At 42.3% G+C, this 20095-nt stretch overlaps 1 protein-coding gene across 1 annotated transcript in view; it reads left to right on the top strand.

Annotated features, from left to right (window-relative positions):
- Positions 1-20095, top strand: part of VSTM2L (V-set and transmembrane domain containing 2 like) — a 151747-nt gene that overhangs the window by 115823 nt on the left and 15829 nt on the right. Inside the window, exon 2 of the mRNA XM_073606542.1 lies at positions 4618-4787. Coding sequence (XP_073462643.1) covers positions 4618-4787 — 170 coding nt within the window. The remainder of the gene's footprint in view (positions 1-4617; positions 4788-20095) is intronic.

Raw genomic sequence — 20095 nt, 5'->3', positions numbered from 1 at the left:
GTCACCGCGAACGTCAGATCGAGGGCAGTAATTTTAGCAGTAGACCTCCTCTGTAAATCTAAAGTGGTAACCTGTAAAGGCTTTTAAAGGCTTTTAAAAATGTATTTAGTTTGTCGCCACTGCACGTTTGTGCGCAATTTTAAAGCATGTCATGTTTGGTATCCATGTACTCGGCCTAAGATCATCTTTTTTATTTCATCAAACATTTGGCAATCTAGTGTGTTTTAGTGCATTAAAATTTTAAAAAGTGTGTTTTTTCGCCAAAAAATGCTTTTGAAAAATCGCTGCGCAAATACTGTGTGAAAAAAAAAACTGAAACACCCACCATTTTAATCTGTAGGGCATTTGCTTTAAAAAATATATAATGTTTGGGGGTTCAAAGTAATTTTCTTGCAAAAAAAAATAATTTTTTCATGTAAACAAAAAGTGTCAGAAAGGGCTTTGTCTTCAAGTGGTTAGAAGAGTGGGTGATGTGTGACATAAGCTTCTAAATGTTGTGCATAAAATGCCAGGACAGTTCAAACCCCCCCAAATGACCCCATTTTGGAAAGTAGACACCCCAAGCTATTTGCTGAGAGTCATGTCGAGTCCATGGAATATTTTATATTGTGACACAAGTTGCGGGAAAGAGACAATTTTTTTTTCTCAGCAAATAGCTTGGGGTGTCTACTTTCCAAAATGGGGTCATTTGGGGGGGTTTGTGCCACCTGGGCATTCCATGGCCTCCGAAACTGTGATAGGCAGTGAAGAGTGAAATCAAAAATTTACACCCTTAGAAATCCTGAAGGCGGTGAGTGGTTTTCGGGGTCCCGTACGCAGCTAGACTCCCAAAAAGTCCCACACATGTGGTATCCCCATACTCAGGAGAAGCAGCTAAATGTATTTTGGGGTGCAATTCCACATATGCCCATGGCCTGTGTGAGCAATATATCATTTAGTGACAACTTTGTGCAAAAAAAAAAAAAAAATTGTCACTTTCCCGCAACTTGTGTCAAAATATAAAATATTCCATGGACTCAACATGCCTCTCAGCAAATAGCTTGGGGTGTCTACTTTCCAAAATGGGGTCATTTGGGGGGGGTTTGTGCCATCTGGGCATTTTATGGCCTTCAAAACTGTGATAGGTAGTGAGGAGTGAAATAAAAAATTTACGCCCTTAGAAATCCTGAAGGCGGTGATTAGTTTTCGGGGCCCCGTACGCCGCTAGGCTCCCAAAAAGTCCCACACATGTGGTATTCCCGTACTCAGGAGAAGCAGCTGAATGTATTTTGAGGTGCAATTCCACATATGCCCATGGCCTGTGCGAGCAATATATCATTTAGTGACAACTTTTTGTAAATTTATTTATTTATTTATTTATTTTTTAATTATTCAATCACTTGGGACAAAAAAAAATATTCAATGGGCTCAACATGCCTCTCAGCAATTTCCTTGGGGTGTCTACTTTACAAAATGGGGTCATTTGGGGGGGTTTTGTACTGCCCTGCCATTTTAGCACCTCAAGAAATGACATAGGCAGTCATAAACTAAAAGCTGTGTAAATTCCAGAAAATGTACCCTAGTTTGTAGACGCTATAACTTTTGCGCAAACCAATAAATATACGCTTATTGACATTTTTTTTACCAAAGACATGTGGCCGAATACATTTTGGCCTAAATGTATGACTAAAATTGAGTTTATTGGATTTTTTTTTATAACAAAAAGTAGAAAATATCATTTTTTTTCAAAATTTTCGGTCTTTTTCCGTTTATAGCGCAAAAAATAAAAACCGCAGAGGTGATCAAACACCATCAAAAGAAAGCTCTATTTGTGGGAAGAAAAGGACGCAAATTTCGTTTGGGTACAGCATTGCATGACCGCGCAATCATCAGTTAAAGCAGCGCAGTGCCAAATTGTAAAAAGACCTCTGGTCTTTAGGCAGCCAAATGGTCCGGGGCTGAAGTGGTTAAAGTGGATGTAAACCCAATGTCATCCTTTCTAAACTACTGCCATAGGGGTTATCTATAAGGATATACATGCCTCCTGCATGTATCTTTACCTGTCAAATGTCTCCCCTCTGTCTGTTATGAGACCTGAAAAACTGCAGATTCTGTGGGCGGGTCTATTGTCTGGAGCTCGGTGGGTGGAGTCGTGATGTCAGTAGACTCCCTGCCCACCTCTACACTCCCCTTGTCAATATGCATTTTCTCCTGTGTATTTCTTACACTGAACTTCTGCTATGATCTCTAACCATCTCTATCCAGTGAAAAGACAGGAAAGTAACCACATGACTTCAGCATGCCAAATCATGCTGAGGTGTGGAACAGCCAATCCTTGCAGAGCTGCTGAAGAAAGGAGTGGGGGAGGGAATTAAAAAATAATGCATGTCTTAGGCTAGTGCACGAGATATGTAAATCACCTGTCACTCACAGCAAGGGGGAGGATTTGACAAAGTTTTTCTCTGTTTGTCAAGATTTATCTCACTGAACAATAAAAGAGGATTTTTAGAGCTGGATTAACTCTTTGTGGCAAGCCTGGGCTCAAATGATAGGAAATCTTATACTCTACATTATGACATCAAAAAAAAAAAATAAAAAATTTCGGGTTTACATCCACTTTAAGGTTCAGAAGTGCAGCTTCCTGCGTTGCGCCTCTGCCTTGCTTATTGGACAAGGAAGCAGAAGCATCAGCAGGGAGGTGATTCGGGATGCAGTAAAGTTGAACCAGGGAGTAGAAGAGCCTAGCAGTCGTATATAAATCACAGGCCTGGCAGAACTGAATGAATCCTTAGGCAATTAACATATATGTATTCATCGGTGTATTTAGCGATTTCCCTTCAGTTCCACTTCAGTCGCTTTAGCAACCTGCCTTTCGTTTTGAAATTTTTGGCAGTCTGATCCTTTTTTTTTTTTTTTTGCAGCTCTTATTGTCCCCTTTGTAACTCCGGAACGATGAAAGCGTTTTTTTTCAAATTTTTATTTAAGTGCTTTTTTTTCTTCTCATTTATTGCTTTTGTAACAGTAGAGGGTGTTTTTTTTTTTATTTTATTCTTATTACACATAAGATAAATGATGCAGTGTTTTTTTTCATAAAGTTGATGAGGAAAAACTCCCATTTATGTTCTATGTCTATTTTCTTTTTACAATAAACTCTCATAGTCTGTATATTAAAAGGCCCCCTTGGCACGAGGTAGTTGGCTCTTTTACCATTAAGTGTTTTTTTATTTTTACAGCATATACTTATTTTTTTATAGCTTAGATAAAATGTTATCATATTATGATCACTCCTACACCAATATTCTCTAATATGAAGATCTGTGATTATCTCTATGTTATTTTAGATTGATGGATGTAACAAAGTATCATTTCAAGTTAAAGCTTTTATAAACTGGCTTCTAATATTGTCCTATAGTAAATGTATATATTTTAACCCTTTTTCAGTACCCTTACGATATATGAGGCTTGTTAAAGTAAAAGTAATTCCTAACAATAAACTTCTTCTGTTTGCTCCCTTTTGGTCTGTTAACAACTTCCTGCCCACATGTATATTTTAATATGTGTTCTCCCCTTAGCACCCCACACTTTACTCGGCTGTTGGCTCTCAATTCTGGCTGTCAATGATAGCCGGGGTCCCTGCTGACAACCAGGAACCAATGAAATTGGTTCCAGATCATGTGATTACCATGTCAGCACTAAGGCTTGGTTCACAACTATGCACGTCCTGCGTGCAGTGTTTGCGTGGGCACAGCGGCCCATGCAAGATACGCAGGAAAAAGGTCCCTGATCCTTTTTGGGAAATGCACTCGGAGGTCAGCCACACGGGACCACATGGTGATGTAGCGCCAAAGCTGTTTTAGCACACACAAGGTGTGGGGGTATGATTAAGAATTAATGGCAGCCCTGCTTGTACGATAAAGAGCAGCATGTTTTGGCTGTTGGTGTGGGAACGAGTGCGATTTACATGCATTTTTCCACCTGCAATAGTGTGAACCTAGCCTAACATACATTGCCTTGAAAAAGTATTCATACCCCTTGGAATTTTGCACATTTTGTCATGTTACAACAAAAAACGTAAATGTGTTTTATTGGGATTTTATTTGACAGGCCAACACAAAGTGGCACATAATTGGATCCAGCGTTGTGCACAAGAAGCAGCTGCTATCAATCAAATCCAGTGCCTGGGGGGGGGGGGGGGGGCTGAGACCCCCAGTCTTTGTCTATAGACGCACACAGGGCAGCTTGGGAGCGAGCCCATATGAGTGCCCCCATAGAAAGCTGATTTCTGTGGGTGCACTCACCGAAGAGGAGGGGCCAGGAGCACCGGCGGAGGACCACAGAAGAGGAGGATCGGGGCTGTTCTGTGCAAAACCATTGCACATGGCAAACAATCAACAAAACTATCAATGAAAGCAAACAATAAATTAAACTACAATATGGACACACTATGCTGTTGACATTATAGCAGTGATAGCTACTGAGGTTTTAATTATGGCTTGGTCTTTGTCCTGTTGTGTGATCACTATACTCTGCCAGAGTCAAAATGAGAATCAGTTTCTTATGGGAGATTGAGTGGTTGTTACATATGTTCTATTTTTATTTACAAAAGTAGCCATTTATAACGGTGCTATTCTTTTTCAGCATTGTTCACGGAAATACCACATGATGTTAGCGCACACCCTGGAGAAGATGTAGAGATGGCGTGCTCCTTTCGCGGCAGCGGTGACATTCCTTACTCACTGGAGATTCAGTGGTGGTATATCCGATCCCACAAGGACTGGGCAAACAAAGATACCTGGGCAGACAGCCAGGTAAGAAATGTGCAGGCCTTGTTAAAATAACAAATACATTAGAAGAAAAAAAGTTTTTTTTCCATGTTTAATTGGTTGTATAATGTCTTTAGTACTTTTTTGTTTATTAATATTACAGGCATTTATGTAGCACCAACAATTTAGCAGCACTTTACATATTGTATATTCCCATCAGCCCCTGCCTTCGAAGAGCTTACAATCTAAGTTCCCTAACTCATATACATATATACACATACTAGGGCTAATTTAGACAGCAGCCAATTAACCTACCAGCATTGTGTCTGTAGGATGTTAATCTACCATCATTGTGTCTGTAGGATGTTAACCTACCAGCATTGTGTCTGTCGGATGTTAACCTACCAGCATTGTGTCTGTAGGATGTTCACCTAACATCATTGTGTCTGTAGGATGTTAACCTACCAGCATTGTGTTAGTAGGATGTTAACCTACCAGCATTGTGTTAGTAGGATGTTAACCTACCAGCATTGTGTCTGTAGGATGTTAACCTACCATCATTGTGTCTGTAGGATGTTAACCTACCAGTATTGTGTCTGTAGGATGTTAACCTACCATCATTGTGTCTGTAGGATGTTAACCTACCAGTATTGTGTCTGTAGGATGTTAACCTACCATCATTGTGTCTGTAGGATGTTAACCTACCAGTATTGTGTCTGTAGGATGTTAACCTACCATCATTGTGTCTGTAGGATGTTAACCTACCAGCATTGTGTCTGTAGGATGTTAATCTACCATCATTGTGTCTGTAGGATGTTAACCTATCAGCATTGTGTCTGTAGGATGTTAACCTACCATCATTGTGTCTGTAGGATGTTAACCTACCAGCATTGTGTCTGTAAGATGTTAACCTACCATCATTGTGTCTGTAGGATGTTAGCCTACCAGTATTGTGTCTGTAGGATGTTAACCTACCATCATTGTGTCTGTAGGATGTTAACCTACCAGTATTGTGTCTGTAGGATGTTAACCTACCATCATTGTGTCTGTAGGATGTTAACCTACCAGCATTGTGTCTGTAGGATGTTAATCTACCATCATTGTGTCTGTAGGATGTTAACCTACCAGCATTGTGTCTGTAGGATGTTAACCTACCATCATTGTGTCTGTAGGATGTTAACCTACCAGCATTGTGTCTGTAGGATGTTAACTACCAGCATTGTGTCTGTAGGATTGTGGTCCTCAAACTGAGTTGTGGAGGTAAAAGCTCTGAGGTATCCACAGTAAAAAAGATGAATAAGGGCCCATTCGCATGGCCGAATACTTCAGTGTGCCGTGCAGGAGTTTGTTCTGCCTGCACAGGGATGCACTGGTGTTGTGTGCATCCCTGTGCTGGCAGACCCGTAGATGCTTATTGGGACCCGCAACTGCACTGGCACACTGTGTCCCAAGGTGACATCTGTGTGGGTGCATGTCCCCGAACTCACCCTGTGTTTTCGGGGCCATGCACCCGCACCCACATAGATTTGACATTGAGACACAGCAGCTGTGTCCCTGCAGCCCCTTGTCCCAAAAGACATCTATGGGTCTGCCACCACCGAGATGCACTTAACAACTGTGCATTCCTGTGTCAGCAGAACACACTCTTACATTGCAAATGGAGGTAATCGGCCACGTGAAAGAGTCCTAGGAGGAAATCTGGGAGAGCCCTTATGTTGCAGTGAGCTGACAGTGTTATTAGATCTACATGTTGTTCTGAAAAATAGGATAAAAAACACTTACACTTGATGAGGTTGTGAAAAAACAGATGTTATTGGAAATGTAACCTTCCAGGTACGCTCAAGGAGAATACCCCTGACTCCATGAGGGAAGTGGGCAATCACACGCAATACTTTGGGAAGCCTAATCCTAGATACTCATGGTGGACATCAGGATGGTAGACAGAACTTGTTAGTGGTAGGAAGAAAACTAGTCAAAGGCAGAGGTGGTGGTCATAGAGGGGTTGGGTTGTCTTGGTTAGTTATACCTACCAGCACATCTTGAGAATGTGGGAGCAAACCCAAAGGAAACAGACGCAAGCATAGGGAGAACCTGAAAACTCCATGTCCTTGGGAGGATTTAAAAGGAGGACCCCAGTGTTGCACGGCCAAAGTGCTCACTACTAAGCCACTGTACACCCATGTACTTTTTAATACTGTAGATATAAAAGATTTGGTTAATTTTGCCTTGGGAGGCCAAGTATCTGTTTTTATGTGACTCACTTGGCTTCAGAACTATAGGGTATGGATCAGTGAAGTGCTGTAACCAACAGCTGTCAACATGTATCAGCCATGTAGCATTTGATGTAGTCATGTGAAAACTTGTTTTCAATGGGCTGTTGTTGGTTTGTATCATTGTTAGTCATCCTTGCTCATGTAGCATTTGATTAAACAAAGATGTTCTTCACTAAGCCCTATCAGCTTATAAAGGGTGTTTCTTCCGTGAGGCTAATTTTAAACCTTATCTAGAAGACACAGAGCAGAAAACCTCCGCCCATTCTCTGGTCCTTTCATACATACAGTACATCTTGAATTAACAGGAAACTAAACTCTGGTTAAGAAATACACTCAGAGGCCTCTTTATTAGGTTCACCTGGCTAGTCCAGGTTGGACCCCCTTTTGCCTTCAGAACTACCTTAATTCTTTGTGGCATAGATTCAGCAAGGTGTTGGAAACATTCCTCTGAGATTTGTGTTCATATTGACAGGATGGCATCACGCAGTTGCTGCAGATTTTTCGGCTGTACATCCATGATGCAAATCTCCCGTTCCACCACATCCCAAAGGTGCTTTATTGGATTGAGATCTGGTGACTGTGGAGGCCATTGGAGTACAGTGAGCTCATTGTCATGTTCAAGAAACCAGTGGTGAGATGATTGGAGCTTCGTGACATGGTGCATTATCTTGCTGGAAGGAGCCATCAGAAGATGGCTACACTGTAGTCATAAAGGAATGGACATGGTCAGAAACAATACTCAGGTAGGCTGTGGTGTTTAAACGATGCTTAATTGGGCTTCGAAATACACGAACCAGAGCGAATCTTGTCCACAGTAGAGAAGGCTTTCAGCTCTGGGTGTAGTTAAGTTGAGGACTCATTAGCTTATAGGGACTCAAGACAAAAATACATTAGGGTTTGAGTTCTGTGCAGAAATAAATTCCACACGCCTTCTGGGGTGCCAATTGAAATAAGTATTAAACTGAATATTAGGTGGTTATGGATACCCTCTATTTATTTCATATACGTATTAACTTTTAAATCGTGTGCAAAATATATCATACAAAGCAGTAATTAAACCAAGTTGCTTAATTAAAGTGCCAAGTGTAAAAGATGTGGAAGGTCGCTGAACGACCAAATGCGAGTACAAATGATTGTATGGTGAATACAGTTCATATAATGGTGAAAATACAAAAGATTGGATAGTGAATAAAGTTCATATAATGGTGTATGAAAGCCACAATATGTAATAACAGTCAACTCGGGGAAGAGGGATCCAAGAAAGTAGTCCAGTGCAGAGGCGAAGGTGCATGTAGAAACCAAACAGTCACAATAGGATCAACGAGGGTAGTGCATTCTTGGCCCAATTAAGGGGGTAAATACTCTTACCGGATGATTTGGACACACATGCCAGCGGCAGTGGGTCAGTCAGGCAAAAAGTACCAAGTAGGTAGACTCCGAGAAGGAACACTGGACCTCCAACACCGGAAGTTGAGATTGAAGCTCTGATGGAAATCTTCCGAAATGTGGATAATAGAAATCATCCAAAATGTGGATCAGCAAATGTCTGGGTTACAGAAGCTCTGTAGACTGAAGATTCTGAAGACTGAAGTCTGAGTTAATTAGCAGCCCGGGAAAGGAGCTCCAACTTAAGTCACCTGGTTGTATCAACCAGAAAGAAAACTCCAGAAATATGATATTAAACCATGTTGCCTTCCAACAGGGTCCAAAGTGTGCCAAGAAAATATCCCCCACACCACCACCACCAGACTGAACCGTTGATACAAGACTTTCATGTTGTTTACGCCAAATTCTGACCCTACTATCTGAATGTCGCAGCTGAAACCCAGACCCATCAGATGCTGTGCAAATTGTAGCCTCAGTTTCCTGTTCTTAGCTGACAGGAGTGGCACCCTGTGTGATCTTCTGTTGCTGTAGCCCATCTGCTTCAAGATTTGATGTGTTATGCATTCAGAGATGGTATTCTACATAACTTGGTTGTAACGAGTGGTTGACTTACTGTTGCCTTTCTATCATCTCACACCAGTCTGCCCATTCTGCTCTGACCTCAGCAAAGCATTTTCGTCCACACAACTGCCGCTTACTGGATATTTTCTCTTTTTCGGACCATTCTCTGTAAACACTAGAGAGGTTGTGTGTGAAAATCCCAGTAGATCAGCAGTTTTTGAAATACTCAGACCCACCCGTATAGCACCAACAACCATGCCACGTTCAAAGTCACTTAAATCCCCTTTCTGATGCTCAGTTTGAACTTCAGCAAGTCATCGTTACCACGTCTAGATGCATAAATGCATTGAGTTGCTGCCATGTGATTGGCTATTTAGCAATTTGTGTTACCAATCAATTGAACAGCTCTAATAAAGTGGTCAGTGAGTGTAAATTCTATTCAGGTATGTATTCTTAACTCAAAAAAAGTGTCCTCTATTGCTCTCAGCCTCCTCCAAATCTCCAAATCTTTTTTTTTTTTTAATGCTGTTATCCTACTTCCTGTTATAGGGTGGCACCACCAGTGTGTTCAAGAGAGGACCGTTTGAGCAGAAAAAAACACCAAACGTGCAATAACATGCATTAACGGAAGCGTGTTTATGTGTATTGGCGTGTTAATGCATTCTAGCGGCCAAAATAAATTAATATTCTGCCCAATAGAATGCAATAATGCCTGACGCACAAATCCACATTAACGCACATGAAAAATGCGGCTTATCAGTTGAGTTTGCCTCCTCTGTTGCAAAGGCTTTTAGGGAAGGGAAAAAAAATGTCCTAAATGGGGAAGGAAGCAATTCCATATTCATGCCCATGGTTTGATGATCAGGGTTCCACAAACATTTGATTATATAATGTAGCTCAGTTACAGAAGCCAAGAAGCTCGGTTTCCCCCAGCATCACATCACGAATGAGGATTTTAGGGAAATAAAAATACAATGGATTATTCAAAACTTAAAGCGGAACTACACTGCATCTGAGCACCACAAACCAAAAGCACTATTTAATTCATTTTTAATTCCATCCATCCATGTCTTCATGCTTTAATTTGCTGAGAAATCACATAGAACCCCCTCCCCCCAGCATTTCGGGCCGTGACTATCTGCAAGGGCAGATGATTAATGTAGCAATTACTTCCTGGGATCTATCTGCGCTTAGCTCAGGCATACAGACAGGAGGGTGAGCTTAGCTGGGAAAACCCCCTCCTGAAGATTCCTGGCATGTATGACATCATTTGACCAGGCATGGAAACTAGGAAGTGACTAAAGAAATGTAAAAAAAACTGTTTAAACAAGTAAATATGATATACTTTCCTATCTATTTACTAATGCTAGTAGCATCAGGCTTCAAAATAGCCATTGTTGATTTACAGAGTGAAGTTCCAAGATACTAAGATGCTGTAGATTGGGTGAAATGTATAAATGTATTGTCCTTGTTATTTCTGAGATGGTGTTGGCATCAGACTTAATGTATAAGTAAAGGCTCTTGTATGACTGTCTAAACCAGAGGTCTCCAAAATTTCTAAGCAAAGGGTTTTACAGTTTACTGTCCTTCATGCTTTAGGGGGGCAGACTGTGGCCAGTGGGAGTAAACTTTGCACCACCATTGGTTTTATTGTGAGGAATTATGCCTCATTTTTGGCATCAGTAGAAGGAATAGTGACCCATCATTGGTATCAGTGAGGGGAATAGTGCCCCATTATTGGTATCAGTTGGAGGAATAGTACCCAATCATTGGCATCAGTGGGGGGAATAGTGCCCCATCATTGGTATCAGTTGGAGGAATAATGCCCCATTGTTGGTATCAGTGGAAGGAATAGTGCCCCAATCAATATTGTTAGTGTGAGGAATGATGGCACATCATTAGTGTCAGTTGGAGGAATAGTGCCCCAAAGGTCAAATACAGGTAAGCAAGGGGCCACATTTGGAGACCACTGGTCTAAACCAATACCACTCCAATTACTATAGGATTCACAGGCTTCATAGTAAAGTAAATGAGAAACTTCCATTACCTCCCCTGACTGAGCAAAATTTTCCATTTGTATCTCACATGTTCCCCCTTACAGACACTGCAGCTCACAGTGGGAGGGTTTCAGTAACAGAGGCAGTGCTGTCAATCCAGAAAGCAGTGGGCAGGAATAGGTGTGGCTAGGTAAGTATGAATCTGAAAAAAAACCTAAACCCCATACTTCACTTTTAAGTCAGATACACTCCTAATTAGGTGCTGCGGCACAGTTTTTTTGGGCAGGCCATAGTTTACCTTAAACTGACCATACACCTTGCAACCAGCACAATCTTTTCTCTAGATCTACAAATAATTATGTAGTGCATAAGCTTACCTGATTGGGTACAAATAAAGTGGATTGTTGGGTCAGCCTTCTACTACATACAGTAGTTTCGGTAGATCCAAAAGCGATCGATTCCAAGGTGTATGGCCAGATTAGGACATCTTTTGTGTACTAGTTCAATCTGCTTCAAAAATCTTTGGGACATTAAGTGACCATAATAATGATAACGTCATCACTCCTATCAGGGTACAAAGGTTTCGATCATTAATCCTTAAACAAAAGACGCCTTTTTTTTTTTTTTCCGGAAAATGTCAGATTCCTACATTGCAGAAATCTTCTTTTGTTTTTCTGTATTAATGTTTAATAAGTAAGTTATTCATAAATATTAATTGTGTATGCTTCTTAGAGCTCGGATCCCCTACCACCCCCTCCCCTCGTCTCTTCCTATCTCTCTTTGTATCCATGTGCTTACACAAGAAGCAGTAATAGAAACACAGTGCTGGGGATTTTAATGAGGGATGCTGTTTGTACTAAGGCCAGACACAATTCATTAACACAAACTGCAATTAATCTAAGGAGGACGCAGGGAGCACAGAGACATGATATTAAAGGAGAAACCATTGTCTATGTATTTTTTGGTACAGAATCAGTTCAATGGAAGTAATCCCACCATTCGAACATGAAGAACTTGCTTTATATTATAGTTAATAATTATATTTGTATGTCAGAGCAGACATTTTTGCTCATTATATATATATATATATATATATATATATATATATATATATATATATATAAGCACTCTCTTTTCTCCTTGGGAGTGGTGCACAATGGTATTTCTTTGCAGTTCAAGCCTTTCATTATCTAAATAAGCATTTCTGAACCTATTTTTAGTCGCAGCGCCTTTTAAAAGTATGCAGAACCTTGAGGCACCCCAATCTAAAATGTCAAAAACTCAAATGTTACATATTAATAGGAAACCTGAGCCTGGGACAATGCACACAACTCACATGATGAAATGAACTTCACATCATAAGCCCATCCTATATATCAGAGGTGATCTCATCAGAGTCTTTCCTTCACATCAGAAGTCCCACCATCACATGAGATGTTCCAAATCATGTTAGATGTCCCCCATCACATGGTTACATTGTTATGCCCCGTACACACGGTCGGATTTTCCGATGGAAAATGTCCGATCGGAGCGTGTTGTCGGAAATTCCAACCGTGTGTGGGCTCCATCGGATATTTTCCATCGGATTTTCCGACACACAAAGTTGGAGAGCAGGAGATAAAATTTTCCGACAACAAAATCCGTTGTCAGAAATTCCGATCGTGTGTACACAAATCCGACGGACAAAGTGCCACGCATGCTCAGAATAAATAAAGAGATGAACGCTATTGGCCACTGCCCCGTTTATAGTCCCGACGTACGTGTTTTACGTCACCGCGTTTAGAACGATCGGATTTTCCGACAACTTTGTGTGACCCTGTGTATGCAAGACAAGTTTGAGCCAACATCCGTCGGAAAAAATCCTAGGATTTTGTTGTCGGAATGTCCGAACAAAGTCCGACCGTGTGTACGGGGCATTCGTCTGATTGAAAAAAGACCATCTATTTCAACCAATAGAAGGAAGAAAAGAAAAGTTTTCACCAATATTTGGAACTTAGAGTCCATGTTGAGCTTTGTACCTGACAAGGTAGGCACCAGTCACTTTAGTACTTTTCAAATGCTTTAATAGGAAATAACTGGAAGAAGTAGCAGGAAAGAGGTAGAAGAGGAGTTGCAGGAAAGTTCAAATACCTTTTCTTTGAATCACTGAGGAATTGAAATCTCGGGGACGAATATACCTTCAGTCCAAGATTAAATCTTTGCCCACCCGGATAGATCTCTCTCACTGACCTAGCAGCCGGAGCGTAGCACGAACAAAAAGTCTCTGCCACAGACTTGAGAAGAACAATTTAACTGTACGATCCTCTGCCACAGGACGTAGTCGTTTTAGATGAGCAGCAACACAGTACCAGAACCTTTAAGCCGACCCGTCAGTACTTGTGCGGTAGATTAGATTAAGATGCATCCTCCAATTGAGTCACCAGGCCCCTCTTGAGACACCAGCATTCCGCACGGTCCTCTCCAAAGACGGGTCCTCCCCTGGGTCTTCTCAATTGTCTGGCTTCTTCCCGCAGGACAGACAGCACAGGACCATCTCCGTAGTAGTAGGCCCCAGACAGGCTTCTGGGCCTACTTGCATGGCTGCAGCAACGCAGCCCTCCGGCCTGGAGGGCCACGAGGTAGAACTCCCCCCTAGCACATGGCATCTGTCCGTTAAGTACTCTCCCCCATATGCATAGCAGTGGACCACCTCTGGCGAGTTACCTCTGGGCAAGAAGAGCACTCAGCATACTTCAGCATGTTGCTTTTCCAACACCGACCTATAGTGACAACGACACCTACAGATAACAGTGTGGAACTACACGCAACACAGCTAATGCTGGAACAGAGGCTAATTTAGCCATAGATTAACTCTGAACTATATACAGAACAGATACCCCACTAAATATACAAATAAGCGCCTGATCAAAATTTGTCAGAGCTATATATATATATATATATATATATATATATATAGATAGATAGATAGATAGATAGATAGATAGATAGATAGATAGATAGATAGATAGATAGATAGATAGGTATAGTGGCTTGAAAAAGTATTCACCCCCCTTGGCTTTTTACCTATTTTGTTACATTGCAGCCTTTAGTTCAATGTTTTTTTAAATCTGAATTATATGTGATGGATCAGAACACAATAGTCTAAGTTGGTGAAGTAAAATTAGAAAAATATATACATAAAACAAATCTTCAGAAATAAAAAACTGATAATTGGCATGTGCGTATGTATTCACCCCCTTTGTTATGAAGCCCATAAAAAGCTCTGGTGCAACCAATTACCTTCAGAAGTCACATAATTAGTGAAATGATGTCCACCTGTGTGCAATCTAAATGTCACATGATCTGTCATTACATAGACACACCTTTTTGAAAGGCCCCAGAGGCTGCAACACCTAAGCAAGAGGCACCACTAACCAAACACTGCCATGAAGACCAAGGAACTCTCCAAACAAGGGACAACGTTGTTGAGAAGTACAAGTCAGGGTTAGGTTATAAAAAAATATCCAAATCTTTGATGATCCCTAGGAGCACCATCAAATCTATCATAACCAAATGGAAAGAACATGGCACAACAGCAAACCTGCCAAGAGACGGCCGCACACCAAAACTCAAGGATCGGGCAAGGAGGGCATTAATCAGAGAGGCAGCACAGAGACCTAAGGTGACCCTGGAGGAGCTGCAGAGACTGGAGTATCTGTACATCGGACGACAATAAGCCGTACACACCATAGAGTTGGGCATTATGGCAGAGTGGCCAGAAGAAAGCCATTACTTTCAGCAAAAAATAAAATGGCACGTTTTGAGTTTGTGAAAAGGCATGTGGGAGACTCCCAAAATGTATAGAGGAAGGTGCTCTGGTCTGATGAGACTAAAATTGAGCTTTTTTTGGCCATCAAAGAAAACACTTTCTGGCGCAAACCCAACACATCACATCACCCAAAGAACACCATCCCCACAGTGAAAACATGGTGGTGGCAGCGTCATGCTGTGGGGATGTTTTTCAGCAGTCGGGACTGGGAAACTGGTCAGGGTTGAGGGAAAGATGGATGGTGCTAAATACAGGTATATTCTTTAGCAAAACCTGTACCACTCTGTGTGTGATTTGAGGCTAGGACGGAGGTTCACCTTCCAGCAGGACAATGACCCCAGACACACTGCTAAAGTTACACTTGAGTGGTTTAAGGGGAAACATGTAAATGTGTTGGAATGGCCTAGTCAAAGCCCAGACCTCAATCCAAAAGAAAATCTGCGGTCAGACTTAAGGATTGCTGTTCACAGGCGCAAACCATCCAACTTGAAGGAGGTGGAGCAGTTTTGCAAGGAGGAATGGGCAAAAATCCCAGTGGTAAGATGTGGCAAGGTCATAAAGACTTATCCAAAGTGACTTGGAGCTGTGATAGCCGCAAAATGTGGCTCTACAAAGTATTTACTTTAGGGGAGTGAATAGTTATGCACATTGATTTTTTTCTTATTTGTTGTTTGCTTCACAATAAAAATTAAAATAAAAAAATTCAAAGTTGTGGGCATGTTCTGTAAATTAAATGATACAAATCCTCAAACAATCCATGTTAATTCCAGGTTGTGAGGCAACAAAACACGAAAAATGCCAAGGGAGTGAATACTTTTGCAAGGCACTGTATGTGGATAGATAGAGATATATTTATATAGAGAGAGATATATCTATATCTCTATCTATCTATCTATCTATCTATCTATCTATCTATCTATCTATCTATCTATCTATCTATCTATCTATCTATCTATCTATCTATCTATACACACATGTATATATATATATATATATACATCTATATATCTATATAGATATATAGATATATATATAATCCTATATACACAATCCTATACCCACAGTTGATCCAGACAAAGGCAAAAAAAAGCATGATCCAGTTTGCTCCAGCAGGGAAAAAAAATTCTCCCTGATCCCCCAAGAGGCAATCGGATATTCCCTGGATCAATTTTACCTATAAATATTAGTATACAATTATATTATGTGTATCTATGAAAGAATCCAGGCCTTTCTTAAAACAATCTACTGAGCTGGCCAAAACCACCTCTTGAGTCTATTGCACATTTTCACAGCTCTTACTGTTCTGTAAATTAAATGATGCAAATCCTCAAACAATTCATGTTAATTCCAGGTTGTGAGGCAACAAAACACAAAATATGCCAAGGGGGTGAATACTTTTGCAAGGCACTGTATGTGGATAGATAGAGATATATTTATATATATAGAGAGATATATCTATATCTCTATCTATCTATCTATATAAATATATATAAATATATATATATATATATATATATATATATATATATATATATATATATATATATATATATATATATACACAGCTATACACATCTATATATATATATATATATATATATATATATATATATATATATAATCCTATATACACAATCCTATACCCACAGTTGATCCAGACAAAGGCAAAAAAAAGCATGATCCAGTTTGCTCCAGCAGGGAAAAAAAATCCTCCCTGATCCCCCAAGAGGCAATCGGATATTCCCTGGATCAATTTTACCTATAAATATTAGTATACAATTATATTATGTGTATCTATGAAAGAATCCAGGCCTTTCTTAAAACAATCTACTGAGCTGGCCAAAACCACCTCTTGAGTCTATTGCACATTTTCACAGCTCTTACTGTGAAGAAGCCTTTCCGTCAGAGTTCCTTCAGTATATGAGATTCCCCCATCATATCAGAGTCACCCCTATACATGAGGCCCCCCCATCATATCAGAGCCCCCTATCACATCAATGTCCCACCATAACAGTGCCCCCCTGGTCACACATTCCCCCATCACAGAGCTCCCCAATCACTGTTCTCTCTTCACATCAGAACCCTACATTTTGGATACAGCAGCAGAGCAGAGGGTGGGGGGTGAAGAGGGTCTGGAGGAGATAAACTTATGTCTTCTTCTTAATACTAGGGGGTGGCCTTGCATGCTGCCAGCCTTGGATCAGAGGTATGCATTGTCATGATGCGGGTCAGGCTGACACAGACTAACTAAACTTGCTGATTGGGTACTGGGTGGAAGTTTGGGGTATTTGAGTTGGATCAGCACATGACCAAGTGAGCAGTGGTAGAAGAGGGGAGCAGGGGATGCAGAAGTGAGCAGTGGTAGAAGAGGGGAGCAGGGCGGCAGAGGTGAGCAGTGGTGGAAGAGGGGAGCAGGGGGTGCAGAGGTGAGCAGTGGTAGAAGAGGGGAGCAGGGGGTGCAGTGGTGAACAGTCATAGAAGAGGGGAGCAGGGGGTGCAGTGGTGAACAGTCATAGAAGAGGGGAGCAGGGGGTGCAGAGTTGAGCATTGGTAGAAGAGGGGAGCAGGGGGTGCAGAGGTGAGCAGTGATAGAAGAGGGGAGCAGGGGGTGCAGAGGTGAGCAGTGGTAGAAGAGGGGAGTAGGGGGTGCAGTGGTGAACAGTCATAGAAGAGGGGAGCAGGGGGTGCAGTGGTGAACAGTCATAGAAGAGGGGAGCAGGGGGTGCAGAGTTGAGCATTGGTAGAAGAGGGGAGCAGGGGGTGCAGAGGTGAGCAGTGATAGAAGAGGGAAGCAGGGGGTGCAGAGGTGAGCAGTGGTAGAAGAGGGGAGCAGGGGGTGCAGAGGTGAGCAGTGGTAGAAGAGGGGAGCAGGGGGTGCAGAGGTGAGCAGTGATAGAAGAGGGGAGCAGGGGGTGCAGTGGTGAACAGTCATAGAAGAGGGGAGCAGGGGGTGCAGAGGTGAGCAGTGGTAAAAGAAGGAAGCAGGGGGTGCAGAGGTGAGCAGTAGTAGATGAGGGGAGCAGGGGGTGCAGAGGTGAGCAGTAGTAGATGAGGGGAGCAGGGGAATGCAGAGGTGAGCAGTCGTAGAAGAGGGGAGCAGGGGATGCAGTGGTGAGCAGTTGTAGAAGAGGGGAGCAGGGGGTGCAGAGGTGAGCAGTCGTAGCAGTCGTAGAAGAGGGGAGCAGGGGGTGCAGTGGTGAGCAGTCGTAGAAGAGGGGAGCAGGGGGTGCAGAGGTGAGCAGTAGTAGATGAGGGGAGCAGGGGGTACAGTGGTGAGCAGTGGTGGAAGAAGGGACCAGGGGGTGCAGAGGTGAGCAGTAGTAGATGAGGGGAGCAGGGGGTGCAGAGGTGAGCAGTAGTAGATGAGGGGAGCAGGGGGTACAGTGGTGAGCAGTGGTGGAAGAGGGGACCAGGGGGTGTAGAGGTGAGCAGTAGTAGATGAGGGGAGCAGGGGGTGCAGAGGTGAGCAGTGGTAGAATAAGGAAGCAGGGGGTGTAGAGGTGAGCAATGGGAGTAGGGGGTGCAGAGGTGAGTAGTGGTAGAAGAGGGGAGCAGGGGGTGCAGAGGTGAGCAGTCGTAGAAGAGGGGAGCAGGGGGTGCAGAGGTGAGCAGTCATAGAAGAGGGGAGCAGGGGGTGTAGTGGTGAGCAGTCGTAGAAGAGGGGAGCAGGGGGGTGCAGAGGTGAGCAGTAGTAGATAAGGGGAGCAGGGGGTACAGTGGTGAGCAGTGTTGGAAGAGGGGACCAGGGGGTGCAGAGGTGAGCAGTAGTAGATGAGGGAAGCAGGGGGTGCAGAGGTGAGCAGTAGTAGATGAGGGGAGCAGGGGGTACAGTGGTGAGCAGTGGTGGAAGAGGGGACCAGGGGGTGCAGAGGTGAGCAGTAGTAGATGAGGGGAGCAGGGGGTGCAGAGGTGAGCAGTGGTAGAAGAAGGAAGCAGGGGGTGTAGAGTTGAGCAATGGGAGTAGGGGGTGGGAGTAGGGGGTGCAGAGGTGAGTAGTGGTAGAAGAGGGGAGCAGGGGGTGCAGAGGTGAGCAGTTGTAGAAGAAGGGAGCAGGGGGTGCAGAGGTGAGCAGTCGTAGAAGAGGGGAGCAGGGGGTACAGTGGTGAGCAGTGTTGGAAGAGGGGACCAGGGGGTGCAGAGGTGAGCAGTAGTAGATGAGGGGAGCAGGGGTGCAGAGGTGAGCACTAGTAGATGAGAGGAGCAGGGGGTACAGTGGTGAGCAGTGGTGGAAGAGGGGACCAGGGGGTGCAGAGGTGAACAGTAGTAGATGAGGGGAGCAAGGGGTGCAGAGGTGAGCAGTGGTAGAAGAAGGAAGCAGGGGGTGTAGAGGTGAGTAGTGGTAGAAGAGGGGAGCAGGGGGTGCAGAAGTGAGCAGGGGTAAAATAGGGATGAGAAGTGAGCAGTGCTTGAAAAGCTGTGCAGGTATCCTGGGTCCCAGTATGCTAGCAATTTGTTAATTTAAGCCCTTGAAATAAAAGTTTTACGAACCCCTGACATTGACACCCTCTGTGTGGTTGCAAGTTTTTTGGAAATATTAAATGCAACCAACTACAGATACCAAGCTCCCATAAAAAAGATGATCCAAGCCACTTCAAAGGACGCTCAGAGCCACATGTAGCTTATGTACCACTGGCTTGTGTACACTAAATTAGACAGATTTTTCACATACTGTACCAACAAATCAAACATACCCTACATAGTCTAATTTGCAGATGAACACTAATTTCCAATTCATGTCTGCAGATTCATGTCCATAATCGTAAATGTAGTAAAAAGCTTTGAGGTCACATAAAAGCAAAATTCCTCAGATCAACAAATATAAAAGCTGTTCTGCAAAGTATAAATTGAAGAAGAAAAATCACTTAATGGTCTGGTTGAAAATAACATTAGTAGCAATAACAGCTTTATTATATTCTGTTCAACCCGGTCACCAACCTTGGATGCATCTTGTCTTCTGTTGCTTAGCAGTGCATGTTACTATATATATATATATATATATATAAATATATATATATATATATATATATATATATATATATAAATATAATTTTTTTTAAATTGCTTTGAAAAATGTACACAGATAATCTTCTAAGTACACTATGATATCCATCTAAAGCTTAAAATATTCTTTAAGATACTGACCCAGATTATAAACCATGAATTCTATGATATAGAGCTCCATCACAGTTGACTTTATTTCAGGGAGTTGGTTACAGTTAGAGTTCTGCATTGGACAGCACAGATTTGGCATCCTGTAATGTGTCAATCAGTTTGGGGATTAAGGTAATCAGTGTCAGATTTAGGAGTTCAATTTACAGTATGTGAACC

Source organism: Aquarana catesbeiana, linkage group LG12, assembly GCF_042186555.1.
Source record: "Aquarana catesbeiana isolate 2022-GZ linkage group LG12, ASM4218655v1, whole genome shotgun sequence".
Taxonomy (NCBI): Eukaryota; Metazoa; Chordata; class Amphibia; order Anura; family Ranidae; genus Aquarana; species Aquarana catesbeiana.
The sequence above is the reverse complement of the archived record's forward strand: the minus strand, read 5'-3'. Positions and strand labels throughout refer to the sequence as shown.